Source organism: Genypterus blacodes, unplaced genomic scaffold (assembly GCF_046128005.1).
Source record: "Genypterus blacodes isolate CSIRO-AG114 ecotype Tasmania unplaced genomic scaffold, CSIRO-AGI_Gbla_v1 ptg000064l_1, whole genome shotgun sequence".
In the NCBI taxonomy this organism is placed as follows: Eukaryota; Metazoa; Chordata; class Actinopteri; order Ophidiiformes; family Ophidiidae; genus Genypterus; species Genypterus blacodes.
In genome coordinates, this window is record NW_027466876.1 from 1,960,001 (window position 1) to 1,981,817 (window position 21,817).

Genomic DNA, 21,817 nt, shown 5'->3' on the forward strand with positions numbered 1-21,817 from the left:
GATGAGGGCTTGGAGTTTTGGAAAAAGTGCTCATTTAGTAATGAGCTAAAAGAGCATTAACACTACATCAGCTCAAATACAGGGGGGAAATAGTTCTCCGCTCCAGTACGTCATATTATGATACCAATAAATACATCACACTCAATGTTAGAGCTATGGCCGCCTTAAGAGCTACAAAAATTTACCGTATAGCTACTACACCTTCAAATGATGGACCTGATGGGAGTTTTGTCAGAGATAGGATGATAAGGATCGATGAGAAGCTGAACAGCATCATTAAGAACACAGAATTGAGCTGTGTGCTGTTCAATATGCAAAACCACTTTGAAAATATTCGGCCATACGCATCGGAGGCAATCGTGGGTCCGTGACTGTCCGTGAAGTAGCCATAGATTTGCAAGAGAACATTAACCACAAACTCCCATGGCCAGAATAATAATACCGACACTATATTTAGGGTCCTGGTATCTGCGGAGCCCGACTGCTGTGCCCGATCTCACGCAACGCTTCACTTTAAGAAAATTGTTTTAGCAGCACGAGAATGCATTCGAGTAAAAATAAGCGAGATATTCAAAGTGAGTCGACGCAGAAATGCAAAGGTCTTAGAGAGGCCCTAATGTGGTGCAGTGCCCTGAGGACAGCTTAGGAAACAGGCATGACAAACAAGAACCCGAAAGGCGTCCATTAGCTACGCTTAGGCTATTTAACCGCTCCGGAGAACATATTGCCTTTAAAATGAAAAGAATTTCAAAAAGGTATTTCCACAGAGTTGGCGGTTGGCTGAAAGCGGCCAGACGGTATACGGTGTATCCATCTATAGGAGGACCATTAGGAAGACAGACACCGGAGGAAGACGTTAGATAGTGGAAAAGGGCACATGAAAGGCAGAGGCATGAGAGACGGAAGGCGCGCGGGGAGAGCAAGGAGATAAGAGAGGAGAGCCCAGGAGAGCACGAGTCAAACGGAGCGATAGCGGGGGGAAAAAGGAAGGGCGGAAAGAAACGATGTCGGGATGACAACAAGAAAGCAAGAGGGAGAGGCGAAGAAAGGAAGTGTTAATCAGTATCAGGCTGTTAATGAAATGATCGGGTTTTTTGATTTCATTACGCTTCTTTACTGGGGACCATATTTTGACTTAAAAGTGCTGCTCCCTCTCACAGGTGTTTTCAATTATTCCCTTAATTAGACTCTTTCCAGGCTGAAGGTGATCGGTGCTGTGTGCTGGGTAACAAAACTAAAAAGAAGAAGAAGAAGCAAACTGGAGAAAAGAAAGAGCCTATGAAGAAAGAGGAGGCTTTGCGAGACAGAACGATTCAAACACGTTTATCCTCTCACTTACTTTGTGAAACTGGTGCATGATTAGCAGCTTGTTGGTGTTTTTATCTCCATATTTCTGCTTCACTTTCTATTAGCGGGAAGCCGTCGGCAAGCTGTCTTCGCTGTTCGACAAACTAATTTACTGCAACTGCACGCTGACGGTGTTTCCTCGCCGCGGCAGCAGCAGTAGCAGACGCGACGAAATACTTCTACCAACAGAGTAATGAAGGTGGTGCAACCAGCCTGTCAGGCCGGATGTCAACCCAGGACAGTTTTGTAATCACTCACATAGTCCAGAAACGAGGTCAAAACATCTCATAACATCTCGTTGCAAGAGTGCGCAATGAGTTATGTTAACAAATCCCCCAATTTGTGTTGTCATACTACTTATGCCGCGTGAGGTGAACTTTTTTCAGGTAAAATCATTTGTCAGACTAAGCCACAGCCCGAGGCAGCAATAGGGAGAAAGACATCCAATCTTCCAACAGTTCAGACTCCATATGTTTGCCCTTTTTTTCGCAGACGTTAATTGCTGTTGTCATGTGTGGAAGGTCCCTGATGAAAACATTGTTTTCATGAATGATGAATAGAATCTTCACAGCGGAGCGCAACACACTCTGAGCTGCAGCGTGTGAGAGCATCCAAGTTCACCAGAGATGGACACACATCTAACATCTGACATCTCCGCAGACGCTGTGACGAAGCTTTACTGAAGTGAGGCTAGGGTGACATTTTGAAACACATTTTTAGAGTCTTCCTTCTTCTCTTAATTTACGACCACATCCCCAACATCAGTTTCACAACCAAGTCGGAGCAGAAGCAGGACTGCAGTGAAGAAGCGGTGTGTAAACATGGCAGTCACAGATCTGTTTGTGCTTCCCTAAGGTCAGAGACGGCAGACAGGCTGGTGCTCACTTAAGGTGGAAGAGAGGCAGCAGGGGGAAAGCTGAGAGGTTTTGTTTACCTTTTCAGAGCTTTCATTCACTTACCAAAGACGCAATACTTCCTTTTCATGTAACATTTCATATGGAAGATATAAAGCAATGGAACAAGGTACTGAAAAATGTTGTGTTTTCAGAGGTGATCAATTAATGGACGTGACAAACAAGTCAGTGGTTGAATACTTGGAAATCTGTTTACATTTACAGGCTCTCAGATTGTGTCGTTCTTGTTCTTAGTTGGTTTGATGTTCAACAGAGAATGAAAAAATCGATTTGACAAACAGAAGCACACATTAAACCTGACACGATCCTGTCTTTAAATTCAATTGTTAAGCTGCGGTGAGATATAAAGTGCGTCATTCCAGGCTATGAAGCTTTATCAAAAAACTCTTTAAAGCTAATTTGACTGTACTGTAAGGAGGTGTTTGCATTTGCATTCCACGGTCATGTGAGCCTACCACAGTGGCAGGCAGAGGTTATAGTTATAGTTCCTATGACATTCATCATAATTACACATAATCACTACTTGTGCTGCTGTGGATAGGGCGAAGGGACGGCGGGTCATTTTATGGATTTTAACGCGTTTTCCACGAGCAATGAATTATTAAGGTGCGTTTGTCACAATAGGAAGCCTTACTGGTGTTATTAGAGAGTCCGCGAAAGATTTGAGTTTTTCCTCACGTACTTCTTCCTCCTCAAACATGTCAGAGAATCAGTTAACAAATACGAATGTCGCATAGAAAAGTTTGATACTGGCTCCTACTCCAAGATAGTTTGGGAACTGCTGGGTGGAGCTTGGAAGACTGAAGAACTGTGATTTGTCGGACACAGGCTTCCCCAGAAAGACAACTAACATGACGGGTTGAGTTTACACAATTATACTCACTACACATAACACAAAGTATTGCTAGATAAAATACAAAAATAAACAACTGAAATAGTACAGTGAAAAAAGGAACAAAAAGGCAAAACAGTAATTGAAGTGGCTCCAGCAGACGCAGCGGGAAGCAGTGCCACACTTTGGCTGTATTCTGAGACACCAACCAGCACACTCTGGAGACTCAGCATGATGTTTGGCATCATTAGACAATAGCTCGGCCCTGTAGCGCGCATGTGTGTGTGTGTATGTGTGTGTGTGTGTGTGTGTGCTATGGGAATAACGTGGTTGTAGCTGCTCAGACGTCACTCGCTCTACATTTCCATACCAACTGCTGTCCTTGGGAGCAAACTTCGTTCCATAAACTGTTTTTTGGGAGGTGTGAACCTACCTGACCAGTGGCCGGTGGTGGCGCCGGCGCGGTCGGTGCAGGTGTTGCTGACGGGCAGGAAGACGGTCTCCCAGCCGCCGGGGGCGTAGCGCCAGTTGTGCGACTCCAGGATGAGGGTGCGCTGGGTGCCGTAGGCGATCATGAAGCAGTAGACCACGTGGTGGAGCTGGCAGCCGTAACCACAGCCCTTATTGATGTTGCACACCAGCTTCCTCGCCTTACTGCAGTCTGGGGGGTTCTGGGGGCAGGAGGGGGGAGGGGGAGGGGAGGGAAGAGAGGAATAAATATATATATATATATATAAAAAAGTTTCAACATTTTTTTTATTGCTTGACCTTGGTCTTGCAGCTCTCAGCGCTGTGTGTCCTGCCGTGTAATAACACATGTCTAATATTGTTTTCTCTGATCCTCCCGCCCGCCTGTCTCACACTTCACTTTCTTTCCGCGACGGCGTCTCATTTTCTCCTTATTTTGTCCTCCTCTCTTATCCTTTACCTGTCAATTTCTTTCCCCCTATCCTCAGTCTCTCCCTTTCCTCCACTGCATCCCTGCTCATTACCAAACATTCCATTCTCTTTGATCTGGCTTTTCTTGCTCTTTTTACGTTCCACTGCCTCTCCATTTTCTATCCATTTCTCCCGTACTTATTCTGGTATTATATCTCCCTGCTGCTTTTCTCCCCCCCTCTTAATCTACACCACTCGCTCCCTTTCTCCGTAGCTCCTGTTTTCCACTTGCTACCCAATTCTCTCTCTTCCCCTCCACCTTACCCGGAGTCCTTGTCTCATAAATTAGCTTCAGTATCATACAAAGTCAGTCGGGAAGAATACCAAATGAGAAGCACTAGGGGGAAAAACAAGGAGTAGGAGTTCTCTCTCGCTCTCTCTCTCTCCTTTTTTTGAGAGGAAAGAGAGGGGGGAAAAAAAGAAAAAAGTTGAAGTCAGCAGAGTGACACATGCTGTGTTGTAGATGAGTCGCTGGGCGGGTTGTGATTCGCTCCGCAGCCGGTCTGAGCGTCTCCACAACGACGGTGCCAACCAGCTTCCTAAACAGCAATTACCGGCTGATGGGAGTGTTTTCCTCATTAGGCTGCTGCAGCTGCGGATAGTTCACGGTAATCAGGCCGCTCGACACCCACCGGCTAAAACTGCCTATCACACACTGGCGATAGAGGAAGAGGAAGTGAGGGAGGAGAGGGGAGAGGCGAGGAAGACAGAGAGGCTGAGGCAGGCGGAGGGGAGAAGATAAAGAGAGAAATTGTAAAGGAAGAGGGGAAGGTGAGAGAGGAGGAGGAGGAGGATGAGAGGAGAGGTTCCCTCGTGTACAAAAAACTGATTACCAGCACTGCCGTTCAATAACATGAGCCGAATGCAGCGGCCATTGAGCTGCCAGCAGAGGCGCGCAGGTATTTCCTCTGAGGCTCGGGCCGCCGCTTCACGCCTCCCCCATAGGTACGTGTTAACTCGCCGTGTTAATAATCTACAAGGGCGTCTCGACAAAGACTCCCCCCTCACTCGCTCGCCCGCTTTCCCACTGACGACAGCTCAAAGTCTGAGCAGCGGCAGCTAAATGAGCTTGATGTGTGGCTGGAGTCGAGCGCCGCGGAGGTCGCCACAAGATCCCGGGTAGATAATGACGAGGCTGGAATGACTCCGAAGTGCTGCGAGACCCGGTTCAAGGATAATGACGGCAGATGCGAGCACAAAGACAGCCTCTGAGTACAGCTCTGTAGGTTAAGTACCCGTTTAAATGCCGAGCTTTTTGGAGTGCGAGATGCTGAGGCACTTGCGACGTGATTTAGTTCAAAGCGACCACTGAGATATTGCTCACGCAAGGAGGGGGGGAATGTGACAGAACAACAGGATATGAGAAGTGGCATGTGAATATCCCGGTAATTATGATGACCACATTCAAAGAGACCTACAACTTCCTGGGCTGGAGAAAGAAGCGGCGTATTACTGGAGAAAAGATGTTTCATGAAATATTTTCATGTAAATAAAAGTCTTGTTTTGCTACTTTTTATCGCCAGCTGATTTACTGCAGCGCTTCAAATCTGCAATTTCCTCAGGAAGCTCTTTTTACGGTTTCAGTTTTATGTTAATGTAAGTTAGGCACGAGCAGGGGTACCGACAAATCCTGGACAAGAGGATAAGAGCGCCGCCTATAGATGCAGGAACGTGAGCGTCTGACGCCAACATCGCATTACAACTCAATAGAAAGGCTCAGAATAGGCCGAGAGATAAACTGAGCCGGCGTGGTTTTTCCGTGGGAGAGGACAGATGGAGCAGACGCAGAGACGGAGTTAGTTAAACCGGGAATGAAGGGAGGAGGCTGCTGAGGGTGGCAGAGACAGCAGGAGCGGTGTCTGTCTCTGTGTGTGTACGTATGGACGCACGAGCGTGTGTTTGTGTGCGAGAGACAGAGAGAGGGATTGTGACAGACACACAGAGATTTTTTTGGGAGGGGGTGGGAGTAAGAATGCGCATCAATCTTGTGGCGAAACGTATTGCGTGTGTGTGTGTGCGACAGTTTTGCACGTAGGTGCGGGTGAATCCATCTGTGCATTATTCCGCATGTGTGTGTGTGTGTGTGATGAATTAGTGATGGCAGCCGGCGGAGCGGTGTGATCCCTCAGCGGTGGTGACAGCAGCTGTTAGTGGCGCCGTCTCCGCCCAGCCAGACTGACTGGGTCCTGTTCATCAAACACACCGGCTCATTAATGCTGCAGGGCCTGGTGCTGCACCGCCCCGCCCCCCCCTCACCACAACCCCCCCGCCCCTGCCCGGCTCACACAGGCCCGGCAGCACCAGAGCTGGGTGGATGGCACCTGGGTCTCAGGTGCGTGTGTGTGTCAGTATGCATGTAGGTATTTCTTGTATATTTCCTTATGCATGTCTGCCAATCTCTCTCTCACTCTTTGTGTTTCAGTGTATGTACAGTATGCGAGTGTGTGTTTCGACAAACAGCTGATGAGCAACAAGACACCTATTTGACAGATACAGCGGCTATAACACTCCTGCTATCACACCGCTCACCTGCTCGTCATAGAAACAGATGCTGACAGTTATGGATGGTGCGAATGAGACTAACCGAGAGGAAGAGGTCCTCAGGAAACGCACCTTTGTTTCCACACAAGATTCATGCTCAAGGTGTGTGTGTGTGTTGTCATGACTGGTGACATGACACGCGTGATTGTGTGTGATTGTGTGTGTGTGAATAAGTAGGAGGCCAGCTGGTGGAGCAGCAGGTGTGCCTGTGGATACCTGTAGGTAGGTGATTCGGTTCTGGACCAGATCCGACAGGTCCTTGGCCTCCTTCATTCTCCACTCGCCCACTCCATCTGCCTGGCTGAGGTAGTACAAGTCTGTCATGATGGACCTGCCATGACACACACACGCACACACGCAAACACACACACCAAAGTTTGGATTTTAGGTCGAGTCACACAAGCAGAACACATTAATATGATTTGATTTGATTTGATACAAAGTCTTGCGGGTGCTCCACTCATTGGAGGAAGTTAACACGGACAGAATGGTTCCTCGTCAAACTCATTATTTGGGGCAAACACCGAGAAAGTATGCCAGTAGAATTCAGCGTTCAAATGCACTTAAGACATTTTGAAATTTGCATATTGCTTCACATTAAGGGGGGAAAATGCACGGCTGAGCGGGAGAACAGAGATACGTTAGGTGAGATTGATATGTTGAGACCTTTTCCTTTCCTCTACTGCACTTTCCTCCTCTTTGGTTCTGGAAGGATCGAGATCAATACATCAATACATCGCCATGTACACAATCTCGTTTGGATCTTGTTTACGCAGCAAACAAACTGCTCGGGCGTTCTTTTGAGACCGGAGCTAGATCCAGGCTTTTAAAAAAAGGGGGTCCGGGTGTGCGGGTGGAGCCGGTCTGCACCCGAGCCGGATTGCAGCTATCAAACCTGCACCAATCAACCGCACCGAAAGGAAAGGGGGGGGGAGGGGATTTGGTATTTTTCCCTCGACTTTCCCTGTTATCTGCAATCCTGCTCAGTCTGAGACACCCGTACACACAAGGCAGCGTTAATGAGGCGCTGATACTGAGAAACACTTTCCCCCCCCAGGCCAAAAAGTTGGGGCGATCTGATTTGGGGATTTAGAGCGCTTGCTGAGAAAAACAAAAAAAAAACAAGAACCTGATTTATTTATTTTTTAATAGGGGGGAAAAAAATGGATTTCAACTCATTTCTGCTAATGTTTCCACACACCCAGAGCGCTTGTTGTGCAGTTATCGCTTACAGGTTACAAAAATAAGGTCATCCGGCAGCTTCCAGTAATAGAAAGCGAAGAGAAAACACGGAGCGAGAATGCAAATGCAAAATGTTCCTCCCGACTACAGTCAAAGAGAAACAGCGCGTGTTTTTGAGACGCTTCTGATTTCCACCGCAGACTTTTTGCTATTGTTACTTTCCGTCCCAGTTGTAGTTTTATACCCCCCCAAAAAAAAGACACTCGCGGATTGTTCTACGAAACCATCAAAGGTGCGTTAAACACTGCCAAACACACATATCCGAAACAGACAACAAAGACCGAATCGGGGTTGATCGGCAATAAGGTTTGACAAGACGCCGGAGGTGATCTGGTGTTTGGCCTTGTTTCTTCGCCCGACGCATTAATAATTAGCTCGTGCCTCGCCGTGTAAAACGCCTTTCCTCACATGGCCGACATTCAAAGCGTGACAACAATTCGGTAATCAGTTGACTGGGCCCGAACGGCACGTTATCTCTCCCGTGAGTTAAATATTAACGAGGCCGGCGTTGTTTAAGGACATTTTTAAGTGTTGTTTCTGCTCGACAGCTTGGCAACAACGGCGCCTTTCTACTTGTTAAAGCTCTTTCTTGGATTAAGTCTGTCATCTGCGAGCCTGTGACAGTGAATTTGTGTACGTGTCACACACTGCCAACTATCGTGACCATCCACTTGCGAACGCGCCCGATTCCTATGATGTGCGGCGCTGAGGGCATATGCGAACCCATCACACACACTTACACAAGCTTAATTTGTTAGTCACTTCTTTTTGACCCAAATCAGTCACATCCTGTGTGAGTGAGAGCTCTTCTGCATATATTTGGGATTGCGCACACACACACAAGCACACACACAAGCACACACACCATCTACCGTGGCCCAGTTCAACGGTGCCACACGGCGTGCACATAGTGTCTCTCTGCAGACAGAACCATTACTCATCGTCCTATTCTGAAGCCGTAACCGAGGCGTGCGGAATGGATGTCAAACCCTCCCTCCAGTGGCGCCGCACACGGGGGCCGACGCCATCCCCAACCCCCCGGCGGGGAGGAAAAGCAAAGCTCGCCGGCCGCAAAAATTAACCAAGAAGGAATCGACAGACAGTCCGCCCCCAGGGGTTTGGCGGCAAAGCGGAAGGGGGGAACGCTGCACAATTCTGAAGCCCTGCCATCCTGCATATGCATTGGGAGTGTGTCCCAAGCTCTTGTGTGTGTATGTGTGTGTGCGAATAAAAGCTTGTGGGGTTCTCACTGCTGAGGCTTGGCTGCAAACACAGATGCACAGCAGCTCTGAGTTCTGATTATCAGCACTGATTGGGGGGCAATTACTATCCGTTTAACATGACAGCATGAATCAACAGAGCCAGGTGAGAGTGTGTGTGTGTATGTGCGTGAGAGGAGGAGGAGGAAGGAAATAAGACTAATTATAGCAGCGGACTTTGGACTTTAGGTGGTGCGCAACGCCACCAAGAACAACAACTGACGTGTTTTTGAAGCAAGCAGTCTTGTGTTTTAGGCTCAGAGTTAGAATACGTTTAGATTCCCTTACCATCCGTGTTTGCATACACAGATTTCATACACAAACTATAAATCTGAAATTAACCTCGAGCATCCGTCCTGTTTTCTACACCCACTCATCCCGTGCAGAGGCCTGGCTCCTGTCCCAGCTTCCACTCGCGTCAAAAAGGCTCAACGGCACGAAGGAGCCCGAGCCGCGGATCTCCCAAATGGAGCAGGAGACAGACAGAAGCATCGTCTCCTTGCGTCCGGTCGCACGCTCCGCTCTGCCACGTTCGCCGCTAATGTGAACGCTGGCCGCAACCTGGGTGCTAAAAATACCGAAAGGCCCCGAGAAAATCCTTCTGCCAAAATATTCAATTGGTTTTCTTTAAGGAAAAGACTAAATACTTGGACTTATAAACTCATTTTTATTCAAATCTGCACCTTTGTGATGCTGCGCTAGAGAGGGTTTTATTATTACTGCAAACACTTGCACTATGAACCGCTTCTGCTTTCTGGTACTTCAGCAATTTTTCCAGTTTCTAACTAACACGTTTAGCATAGACGTCCGTGTCCCTGTGTGTGTGTGTGTGTGTGTGTGTGTGTGTGTGTGTGTGTGTGTGTGTGTGTGTGTGTGTGTGTGTGTGCGTGTGTGCGTGTGTGCGGTTCAGACTCTTGGCACCTTGATACACAATGTTTCATCTCAGCTACTTTATTAATCTCGGTGAAAGCTCTTCATAATCTAATCATTGTGAGTAAAGTAAGTTCCTGCAACCTCTTTCCTCCCCGCCCTACATCTTTATTTTACTTATTTTTCTGAGGCCCGGGATTCTTTCCCCTGACTCCAGCAGAATTTAAATGGAGCAGCGCGTTTTTTTTTATTCAGAGTCAAGCGTCTCGGTGCTCTTTCCGCCCTCTGCACCCACGGCGTCTTACGCCCGCTCGCTCAGACTTCGCCTGGAGCGCCTTACGCGGGTGCACCAGGAGGCGTCGAGTGTGTTCAATGCGGCCTTTATTATGACTGAGGTGGGTGTGTGGATGACTTTTGCCCTTTGAATAAAAACTCTTCTTCTATGGATGACCATCAATATTTGAATTTGAATGACTTAACAATTGAATTGCTCCTCTCACCTCTCCTGATGTCCCAGGTCCTGTAGCAGCGTGTCGGCGTATTTCTGCCTCTCGCCTGCGTCCACGTTGGCCAATTTCTTCACCTCGCTGCGCACAAAGTACCAGAACTCCTTCACGCCATTGTCTACCCTCCGCCGCAGCTCCTCCTGAGTGGGACCGGGGCCTGCGATGGAGGGGCAAAGAGAGAGAACACGTCGTTACAAAAACATAACAAAGGGTACTCAGCTGGCGTGACATTTGAGGCACCGGTACGAGTCTGACACATCAAAGCATGACGTCAGATCTGCCGCACAAAGGCGGGACGTGGGGGTGAAAGAATACGATCTTTAGGAATACCACAGGGAGGGAGAACGGGATCTTGTTCAAATGTGTGGAATGTATGGTGCCAGCAGAGGCGACGAAGTAACCATTAAAATATTTCCCTTTCATCCTCTCGCTTGTTGTCCCTGGGTGTGCCGATGACCTCATTATGGCGCGCTTGATCACCGTGTCCGTGCCTCGTGGCTCTCTCCCATGTGCATTTCTCACTCTGGTTTGACAACAGGAAAGGAATTCCATACCCCCGCCCTGGCCAAACAATGAGGGATGACCTACAGGCTGGCAGCTGGAAAGTGAAAAGCTCCACTTTTTTTCCTGCTGTTTCTTCCTCTCTCCCTCTCTTCTTCTTCTTCTTCCTCCCTCAGTGGAAAAGGCTGGAGGGTATTTATAGCTCTTACACCCCCCCCTCCCTGCGGCAAGATGGAAAGACTGACCCCGCGCTACCCTCTGTGCTCACATGTCCTTTATTTTTCCGTCCTTGCCTTTGCTCTCCTCTTTTCTTTCCATCCCGCCTCTGCTTCCCTCACACGTTTTCCCTGCTCACCTGACAGCTTCCCTGCCCCTCTGACTGCCTACTTTGAGAGCCACACACACACAAACACACACATGACCCTGCCCTGTCGGTCGCCAGAGCTTTGCCCTCTTCGCCGCTGAGCTCCGGTAGGGTTTAGCAGCGGCCTAGCCCGGGATTCTGACTGCGGGCAAAAGCTCACAAGCTGCCATCTGCTTTTATGTCATATACAGTCAGCCTCGGCTCTTTCAAAAAGCCCAATCCCTTCATATCTCTAAGCGCCGCCCAGACGACACCTTTCCCACCACCTTATTTAGGGTGGCCTTGCCCTGCTCACCGTCTCCAGTGAGTTTCTGGAAGCTGTGGATCTTCTGTTTGGCTCTGGTTAGCTGGTCCTCCAGGGAGCGCAGTCGCCCCGCAGCCAGGGACCCGGCCTCTGCTTGGCCCTCTGGTATCCTGAAGGGGGGGGGGGAACAGACAAAACCAGAGGATGTAACAGCCAGCATAGACAAAACGGTGCAAAAAACCTCCTCATCAATAAGAAGCCATTATACGTCCCAATTAAATAAAGCATTTAAAAAGGAAAGTGAAACATCAATCACTTAAATTGCATTGTAAGTAAATGTTGGTGAAGTCGCTGAGCCTCTGTTATTAGTTATTACATACAGTACCATCGTTCTCATGGAATACAAAACACATCGTCTTGTCACAATATTGAACGCCTACTCCTCTCGAACAAACGGGCGAATAAATGCATCGGGAGAACGCTCGGCGCTCGGGTGCCAGTCACAACACGGGATGGCACCGAACACACACGCCTGAACTGGGATATGTGTGTGTGACACTTGTGACTCAGTATGGGTGGAATCTTCTTTTTTGTTTTGATGACGAGTTAGATTTTAGGTGAATATGTCAGTTTTATCTGGGACGCAACCGAATGCTTGGTCCCAACAGGCCATGATGCTCCATATAGAGAGAGAGAGAAGGAGAGAGAAGGAGGAAGGGAGGGAAAGAGGGAGAGCATTCACTTATAACAACAACGTCTTTATGGATTACTTTTTTTACCCCGTAAATCCAGGCCACAATGTAAAATTTTCATGATCTCAGAGTCTCAGAGCACCACGTGTAATCAGAATACAGTAGTGAGCCGCTATTCTACAGCAAACTGGTGTGTTACCATCATTCCGGGAGCCAATTGAGGCTTTTTACAGTTAACTCTGGGAAAATAACAGAGCCTTTTAAAATATTTATGCTCGAGGAGGGAGAAGCGTCTCCACTTTTCATCTCATTTAAGTCGAAGGCCAATCGAGAGCAGTCGACGCCAAAAAAACGTCAATGTCACTTCAGATTTTGCTTCCTAGGGTCATTATCTATCCAAATCAGGCTTCGTCGCTATGAATGTGATGCAACGCAACACAGCCAGAGCCAAGCTGTTGCAGAATGCGGCTTCCTCCTCTGATGTTTCTGGTGACGTTTAACACAAGGTTTCGGGACGTGCCGATTGGTCCCGTGAATATCTGACCAGGCCGGATTCATTACCCCATTGGATGCCGGTTGTCCCTCGAGTCTTCCTTATGTGCTGAAAATTCTAACTTTAATCCCAAGATTATACACCGAGCGTCGTATCGCTTTTCCGTGTTTGTACGGCCCGGCCCTACTTTAGAACAATACATTCTCGCGTTACTGTAATATCCTGTTCCAAACCTCGTATAAATAGGCTGTGGACTGAATATCAATGGATGACGACAGGCCACTGCAACACCGGCCCTGCAGCTGGGGCTGGAAGCACCTTGACTTTTATGGATGTTATTTGCTGTATGCATAAAAGTAGTTAAATAAGCATATGGATTTAGCATTAGTGCTGCAGTTGCCATGGTAACCTTTTCTTGATTACTGTACATTAGTACCTGTGGGTCTTAAAAAAAATGCGATCGTTCCTTGAGCAGCGTTGAGTCACTGAGCGACAATCCAATGGAGAGAGGCTGGGGCTGCAGGCTGCAGGCGATGTCGCTCGCTGCCTGAAAGCGTCGCACTCAGCAGGCTTGTAGCAAATTTACAGCTGAAAATCTTGCAAAGCCTAATTGCTCATTATGGTTGAAATGATGTTTGGGCCACCTTTCAGCTCATTTAATGCACTCCACATTACAATAATTCATCGCAAGTGACTCCCAAATGCACATTTGTAAACTAATCACTGTTACCACGTTGCGTTTGCAGTGTTTTGTCCATTATAGCTACACGATTAATACAAAATATTGAGTCAGGATTCCTTCGGTTCCGTTTCAATGACCTGTATATTAAATAACCAAAGCATGTGTGAAATGAAAACACAAATGGGCACTCAGACATGCCTGTGTCACATTAGGCGAGGAAAAGAATCGCCCTTGACATCGTACTAAACTAATTTCTCCATATAAAACTATTAAATATGGAATATGTTCATGTGCGCGGGGGCATTGGTGGAGTGCTGCAAAGGTCACGTTAATGAGTTATCAAGGCATGCAAACTCAATTTGCTCCTTGAGTGAAGAACATCACTTGCTGGCAGGCATAAAGATGAGACTTGAAAGTTTGAGACAGCCGTTCTTGCCGCTCAGCTCCCCCCCTTCAGCGTTCAAGCCCCGGACTCGCACTTGAGTGAGCACCGACTGAAGAACTGTGCTTTAAAAGCCACCGTAGTAAAGTGCAGACAGACAGGGGAGATTTCAACCACTACATTATGTAACCTCAATGGACAAGGGGGAAAATCTGTCATAACCTTTGTGGCATCGCAGATATTTATTCATATAGCTCCGATGTCTGCCTCTGTTCACTGTGGAACGCAAGGTGTGTCAGTTTCAATTGCCTGACATAGACTTTTGAAATAAGATCTAATCATCGGCTCTACTGTGTGCGCTCGCTGCCTAAATCTGTTCATCAAACAATATTCGGCTGGATCTCTCTCTCTCTCTCTCTCTCTCTCTCTACGCCACGCCCCGTCTCCCTATTGTACAAGAAGTAGGTCTATTTCCTCGCTGACATAATTTCTCAAGTGTGTCTGAGCAACAGTGACAAAAAAAAAGAAACACAATATCGCTTTGAACGAGGCAAAACAAACAAGCTAGACTGTCGCTGTGCAACACATCTGGCAGGATACAAAAAAAGGCTGGATGCCGCCTCTGCCTGCGCACGTCCTCCATACCAACGCATCCTAATGAGAACAGACACGTTACAGAGGTTAGCTCAGGTGCTCCCGACGACACACACAAAGCGCTGAGGCACGCAAGCAAAACCCAACCCGCGTCGCAAAGTAGAGCGCACCCAAACTCACAGCAATATCAAAACACGCTGGTACGAAGAAAAGAAGCAGATGCACACAAATATACAAAAGATCCCCGGCGTTATTGCTCGGGGACTTGAAGCGGAGACAACATAAGACGGCGTCAACGGCTTCTTCATCAAACAAAGCAGAAGCGATACGAGGTGGGAAAAAGTTGGACTCAAGGGGAGGCGTGGGCAGGAAGCGGCGATTGAGGGGGGGAAGCTGCAGAGGAAGGTCACGTTCGCACCTTTCATTAAGTAATATGTATCTGGATAAGTCATGTGGATCATGAAAAATGCATGTGAACGCAAAGTGTGCATGCATGGTGAGCACACACTGCGGGATGGAATGACATCGGGATGAAATCCGATCTGCCAGACCGCCTCGTGTTACAGATAACCAGAGCGCATATTAATGTAACGTGTGAACGGCAGTCCTGTCATCGGGATGTCATTATCCAGATAACGTATCGGGATACCGAGACCACATTTTCATGCAAAATGTAAAAAGGGTCTCAAAGACGAGCCGGGGGGGGGAAGCAGGAGGCGATCAGGAGAGCCGTGAGGTTTAACACAGGTCAGGTTCAGCACACAACCGCCCGATCCCTCTGAAATGCTGGCCCAGCTGTCACCTCGCTGCCTCCTACGACCCACACCTGGTGACCGTGGAGCGCACGGTGCGGGGAGCCGGGCCCAGTGCGCGCACGTGCGCCATTTCCATGATAATGGTCAATTGTTTGGTTAACTTCAAAGGGAGAGCAAAGCAGAACAGGCATACATATGGATGGACATGAAGAAGCTCTGAGGGGAGCCGAGATGAAAGCGCCGCATTGATGCAACTTCCCTTCACCCTGAGAGGAAACATTCATTTAATGCTCCTGTATCCCTGTGTGTCTGTGCGTTTGCATACGTGATGTGCGAAGACAATGATGATGAATGATGGTCTGATGTGTTCCAGGCTTCCCTTGAAACCGACTCACACGCACAACCACTTGACTCCAATAAGTCAAGCTAATAAAGCACAGGAATGTGACAGAGGGAGAAACCAAGCAAACACCACAGAGGGGGGGATAGGTTGTGGTGTTGCCGTGACCACCACTCACAATATGAACCTGGTCTATCTAGAATGATTACAAATGTGTATAAACAGCCTTGTTTACTATCTGAGGGTGTATTACACTGTGTATGCATATGTATTTGTACACTATTGTATTAGCATGATGTGTTTGTATGCCTTAGTGAATAGTTCTGCATTGTGTCAAATCAATGTGTGTTGTCTCTGTGCTGTGTTGGTGTTACGCCTCCTGACTCCTACAGTGTAATTCTGTGTAAACTGATTCTAACTGCTGCATTCTTGCCTCGCATGCTTAAATGCATCAGTACATCCAGATCGAGCCGGCTCTGCTTGACAGAGATGTCCTGACCGTAGACAGCACCCACAATGGGGCTAGTGTGTGTACGTGAGTGTGTGTGTGTGTGTGTCAGTCTACTGTCCCTTCCCGGGCCTGAGAAACAGTCGGGTTGATTGCAGTTCAGGTCTGGAAGCGGCAGCAGCAGCAGCATCTGTCTGGTGGAGCCACACTGGGTTAATAGCATTACAGGGTAAATGAATCCTCCCACTATCTCCTTACACAGGGGCGGACAGTGGCCTCATCACTCCTATTTACAGATGGCTCTCTTTACTATTCACGAGTTAAGAGAGGGAGCCGTTGGTAGGGCGGGCCCATTTAAGAAATTGGGGAGAAATATGCAACTACCACCATAAGATTACAACAGAGAACGCAAACGGACAAAAACTCCAGAGCATTCTAGAAGCAGCTTAATTGAGGTCTAATGGTCAATAGCCATTAAAAGACAATTCCTCTGGAACATGTAAAACTATTCATCTCAATCTTCCCCCATCTTGCCTATCTGGCCTACATGTAGGTCATGTGATGTGTGCATAATATGTGCATTGTTTTTCAACTGCTAGAACACAACATGGGTGGGGTTTGTGTCACAGCATTGTTCAGCACCAACAGGTCCCGCCCACTAAGCACCTAGGTGGGAATAAATTAGTTCCTGGTATTTGGCACGGATCGGGCCTGCGCTCTGACTGCAGTCTCCACACTCTCGTCTTATACCCTCAGTCCTCCTTCCATTTTCTCTCAACTTAGCGCAGCGGCACCATCCATCACGCGTTCCACCGTCTTCGCCCTTCTCTGCATCACTCCTTCCCTCCTTTGCCATCCCTGTGCTGGCGTACCTTGGGGGTGGGGTGGGGGTGTGTGTGTGGGAGGGAGGTGAGGGGGAATCAATCAGGTCCTCATCGCTCAGCCCAGCTGTCACTCTCACCCCTCGCGCGCTCCGATGTCACACCATCAGGCTGGCACGTGTCATTGTCTCCGCGGGAGCAGTGGCTCGGTGCCCGAGGTGACTGACAGCTGCGGAGAGGGTGGAGCCAGACGGAGCGAGCGACTCGACCCGGTGCTCACCTCTCATTAATGCTGCTGGGTGATTGGTAGATTGGCGAGCTGCCTGCCACTCAAATCACTCCTGAATGACCTGAATAACAGAGTCACTGGACTGAATCTGTAGCGTGACAAGGTGATATTAATTTGAGTGTAATTGTGTGATTGATTGATGGATGGATTATATCACAATGCCATTTGAGAAATTACAGTCAGTTAGTAAACACATGGCCTGACAGGCTTGACGCCGCTGCTCTCTGGGCGCTGTGAGGAAGAGCGGTGGCGGTGAGGGAGCCGTTCTGTAAGGTCAAACGAAGCTTTCCCGGCCTGCTGTGCTGCTTTCCACTCTCAAGCTGAGATTTCTCATAATGAAGACTTCACTGAACAAGCTGAAGGATAAATACGCTCCTGTATGTTCCAGCGACGCCGCACAAATGAGCCTCGTCCTTTCTCCATCATTGAAATAATGATCAATGTACGCATAATCGCTTGAGGGACGCGATGAATACGCAGCGATTTCTCATAATGTACGACACATCCATCTGCCCACATGCCCAACTATGAATCAATATCAACCCGGAAGGTTTCACAGGCCTTATTTCAGCCTTAACAATGACAGGTTTATGGCTTTGATTCCCTCGGAGGACACACACGGGAAACAGGATGCACTAATGATAAGGCTAGGTACACTACATAAAACTGTCCAGGTGTATTTTGTTATCGAATGTCAGTCAGTGATTACCGATAGACCGATAGACGAGTTAATCACGATCAAACTCAAGGACTTGTGTATGGCTTTTGCCAAGAAGTAGTTGTGTGTCTTGTAGGACGTCTGGAGATTCATGTTCTCATTCCAAATCCACAGACAACCAATTGGGTTAAGCGTGCGGCGAGCGAGCGAGTCGATCAGCGAGCTAGTGAGTTGTTACAGTCAGTCAGTCTGTGTGTGTCAACCTGCCGGGTGCTGGAGTCTGGCTCGGCTCCAAGCGCTCAGTCAGCAGTTTGGCGCTGGAGTGAGGGGTAGAGGAGGAGGTGGGGCGGGAAGGAGGGAGGGAGGAAGAGGAGGAAGGAAAGAACAGAGAAGGGGAGGGGAGGGGCTGTGGCTGGGATGATGGGCAGCTCACTAACAGCCTCTTTGTGTCTATTAGAGTTCTAATATACGGAGACACTAGCAGAGACGCTACAGGACGAGACAACAGCAAAGCTCTCTCCTGAGGCTGTTTCTGAGCTGACCACCACACACACACACACACACACACACACACACACACACACACACACACACACACACACACACACACACACACACACACACACACACACACACACACACACACACACACACACACACACACACACACACACACACACACACACACACACACACACACCTTTCCGTGCACAAAATTGAACGGAGGACAAACCGGCCCTGTGTCTATCGATAGCTCATAAAGCTCGACCTCTGCATGCCAGCTGCCTCGCTACGCTGGGTACACAAGCCCAAGCTTTGTGGGAGCGGACAAGGCACCGTAAGCGCCGCCGCCGTACACAAGCGCCGAGGCCTTCGGTCCCAGATCAGCGACCGAACTAAATAACGAGCGCCTAGCGTACAGCGTGTCAGGGACCCATCTGGAGGCCGGACGATTGAAAGCCACACTTGTTTTTCGTGCCATGAATTCCACCTTTGTTTGCGAGCCAATTCTGAATAATTACAAAAGCAAGGGATTTAATCAGGCACCAGCTGTCTGAAGCCACGTTTGCGTGTGTGTTTTTATGTTTGCGCACGCTGATGAAGGTTCCTGCATCAAAGTGAATTGAAATATCAAGAGAGGCGCGGCAACCGCTAGATCTAAAATACGGGGGTTCAGAGTTAGAATATGGAGAGCAGCACGCGCACACAAGCATACACACTGATGCACAAACACGCACTAAGAGACGCCAAGATGCTTTCTTACCACTTTCTTTCTTTGATAAGTCATTGTCGCAAAGATCACTTATGTCTACTGGTCTTTATGGGTTGGTGGATGGTTGTGCACTAGATGAACATCCCTCTCATTTACTTCAAGACATACAGTATCTTATGACACACACACACACACACACACACACACACACACACAACTCACTCCAATCATCCAGCTTGTTACCTGAGAGATTCTGCCATACGTCGCAGGTCTTCATTCTGCTGCTTGAGCCGCTCCAGCTTGGCGAGGATCTTGGAAAGCTCTCGGCTGGACCGCTCTGGGTGCTCGCTGTCCCTCACCAAGTGTCCGCCGATGTAGAAGAGCAGGGTGCCCCAGGCCAGCAGCACCAGGGTTATCCAACGCCACGAACCCGCCCAGGGCCGCATGATTTTACCGCGCCCACCTGGAAATGCCTCTTGGTGTGCTTGTCCTCCCACCAGACAACCGGCCTGCCTGCCGGATGCGCACACGAGCGCTGTGCCCCGTCACCACAACTGCTACAGGACCTCCTTTGGCATCTTCGCTGGGGCGGCGTACATTAAACAACAGGTGGGGAGGACACGTGTGTGTGCGCACACGTCTGTCGCAGGGTGGTTTAAGTAAAGGCGAGGGGGCGTTTCTCCTGTGATCAAGCAGCCCTTCCTATGCGTGCTAAAGCATGGCGAGCGTGATCAGGAGTCTGGGTTTGGACGGCCTGATTTGTGTCTTCTCTTCTTCACCCAGCTGTGTTTGCCACTTTCCCCCACGCGGCCTCGATGAATTCCTCCACTCCTACAGGATTCTCTTAGTTGAGTTGCATGCTGCGGGAACAAAGAAAGACACCAGTTAGTTGGGCCTATTTCCTTACAAAACTGCTTAGTTGCACATCAGCCAAATAGAGACAAATTCGAGCCATTCAAGAGCTACGCCAGGTGGCCAAGTTAACAAATAAATACTGATCCTGAGGAGCAGAGTGTCGGAGATGCCTCATGCGGTGCCAGAAACAGAAAGCCAAGAGCAACGATAACAGACGAACGCGCGCAGCCAAGCTGTTGCTGACTGGTCCCGACATAACCCTGTCTCAGCAGCCTTACAGGATTGATCAGCATGACACAGCAATTTGCATTTACATAGTGATGTGCAGCCCCCCGAGCTATGCTGCATTGCTGCCGAGGCAGGACAGGGATGTTCCACCTTCTACATCTCGCCTGCTTACACACCTATTTGTCAGATGCTGCCACCTTATTTTTTTTAAATTCAAGTACCTATGTCTCTCATCCACACTCGCACACAAGTGCTACATAAACAAAATACGTCTTCTATTCCCTGAGTCTGAATTCCAGCCTAGCAACTTTTGGCATTTTCTCTCTGACTGCTTCTTATACCTCAACGCCCAGCGGATTTGATGACAGTTAAATGCTACAGAGTCCTTCGCCCGACCGTTTCTCCTCCTCCCAAACTACCTGCTGCCTGATCCTCCGTAGCCTCAGTGACAGAATGCGACACTGTCAAGGTGACGCGGTGGGTTCAGTGGAGCAGCGGAAACAAAAAAAAAAATCCCTGGATCATCACTTCCCTTCATCCCAAAGCAGCAGGGGGGATCGGGAGACGGACGCGTGCTGGGTTTATGAAGCTACTTCCTCTGTCAACTCCCCACCAAAAGCCCTGCCACCGAACTGGGACTTGGCGTCTTGACGGGATGAAGACTGGCAGGTGTGAATGTGCGCAGCGCTTCTATGTGTGTGTACTTGTACCTGGAATAACAGCGAGCGTCTTAAGATTGTGTGAGTGGTGGTCTCGTTGGGTTTGACTGACAAGTCCCGGTGTGTCTGCTCCTTGGCTGCGTGCAATGCAGAGGACACTGTTCCTTCTGAGGTTAGCTTGGCAGCAAAGAAGTAGGTTAACAGTAGCTCGCCGTGTTTACCGCTGCGGCATAGTTGATAATATGTAGGACATAAATGGTGCCATTCCGTAATACCGCAGAGACTGTTCATGCCTCAATGGTGCGAGCCACCCAGAACACAGCAGCTGAGGTCAGAGAATTAATGAGGTGTGCCGTGCTGTCCTTTACTTCCTTTTGAATGATGGGGGATTATTGAATAGTGTGGAGGAGCTCAGAGAGAGACGCTGCAGGTGCTCCTGTTGTGACTAACCCAGGCCGGCGCCGGGGCAAAGATATGCTGAGCTGTGTTTTATTATGGAAAATAAGCGCTGCTAGCAGATAGCACTCTACCAGTTAATACACAACTGGGACCTTAAGAGGTAGGCTGCAAGACCCTTGTTGAGGTGTTTGAGGAGCCATAATTAGGTTTGTTCTCAGCAGACTCAAACAGGAATCTAAAGCTGTTTGCAGGGATGGGTACCTGCGGCCGCATGCCATGTGGGAAGGGAATAGATGGAGAATTGGGAGAAAATACTAGATTATTTTTCTACTGAACTTGCAGGATATTGTGCAAACGGAAAGATCGACTAATTGATTTTAACCTCTAGTGGGCAGGAAAAACAACCAAACTAGCCCCTAGACACCCTCAGCTAATCTAGTCTTGATGGCTAAATGTTACCAAACATTTGACCACTGAAAATGCACTGAAGCAGGTTTCCCATCAAAAGCATGCATTAGGTTTGAATATAATCTATTACGTTCCATTTAATCTTTTTTAATTGGTTCCCCTGGTTTCACAATTGCATTAAAGGAAGTGCAGCTAACTGGGAGCGTTTGACGTGTGTGTCGGCTAATTGGGCCAAAAGAAAAATCTGTCCAAGCGTTTGACAAATGTTTTTCTCAAGCTGGCCGCGTCGTTATGTTATTGCTCCTCTTATCACATTAACGATCCGTTTAGAGAAATCTGTGA

General features: G+C 48.5%; 1 protein-coding gene across 1 annotated transcript in view; it reads right to left on the reverse strand.

Annotated features, from left to right (window-relative positions):
- fut8b (fucosyltransferase 8b (alpha (1,6) fucosyltransferase)) overlaps positions 1 to 21,817 on the reverse strand; it is a 70,709-nt gene that overhangs the window by 10,770 nt on the left and 38,122 nt on the right. The window contains exons 2-6 of the mRNA XM_076155137.1: positions 19,170 to 19,786; positions 11,611 to 11,729; positions 10,445 to 10,607; positions 6,790 to 6,904; positions 3,527 to 3,764 (exon numbers count right to left, since the gene is read on the reverse strand). Of these exons, the coding sequence (XP_076011252.1) occupies positions 3,527 to 3,764; positions 6,790 to 6,904; positions 10,445 to 10,607; positions 11,611 to 11,729; positions 19,170 to 19,372 (838 nt within the window). The 5' untranslated portion in view covers positions 19,373 to 19,786. The remainder of the gene's footprint in view (positions 1 to 3,526; positions 3,765 to 6,789; positions 6,905 to 10,444; positions 10,608 to 11,610; positions 11,730 to 19,169; positions 19,787 to 21,817) is intronic.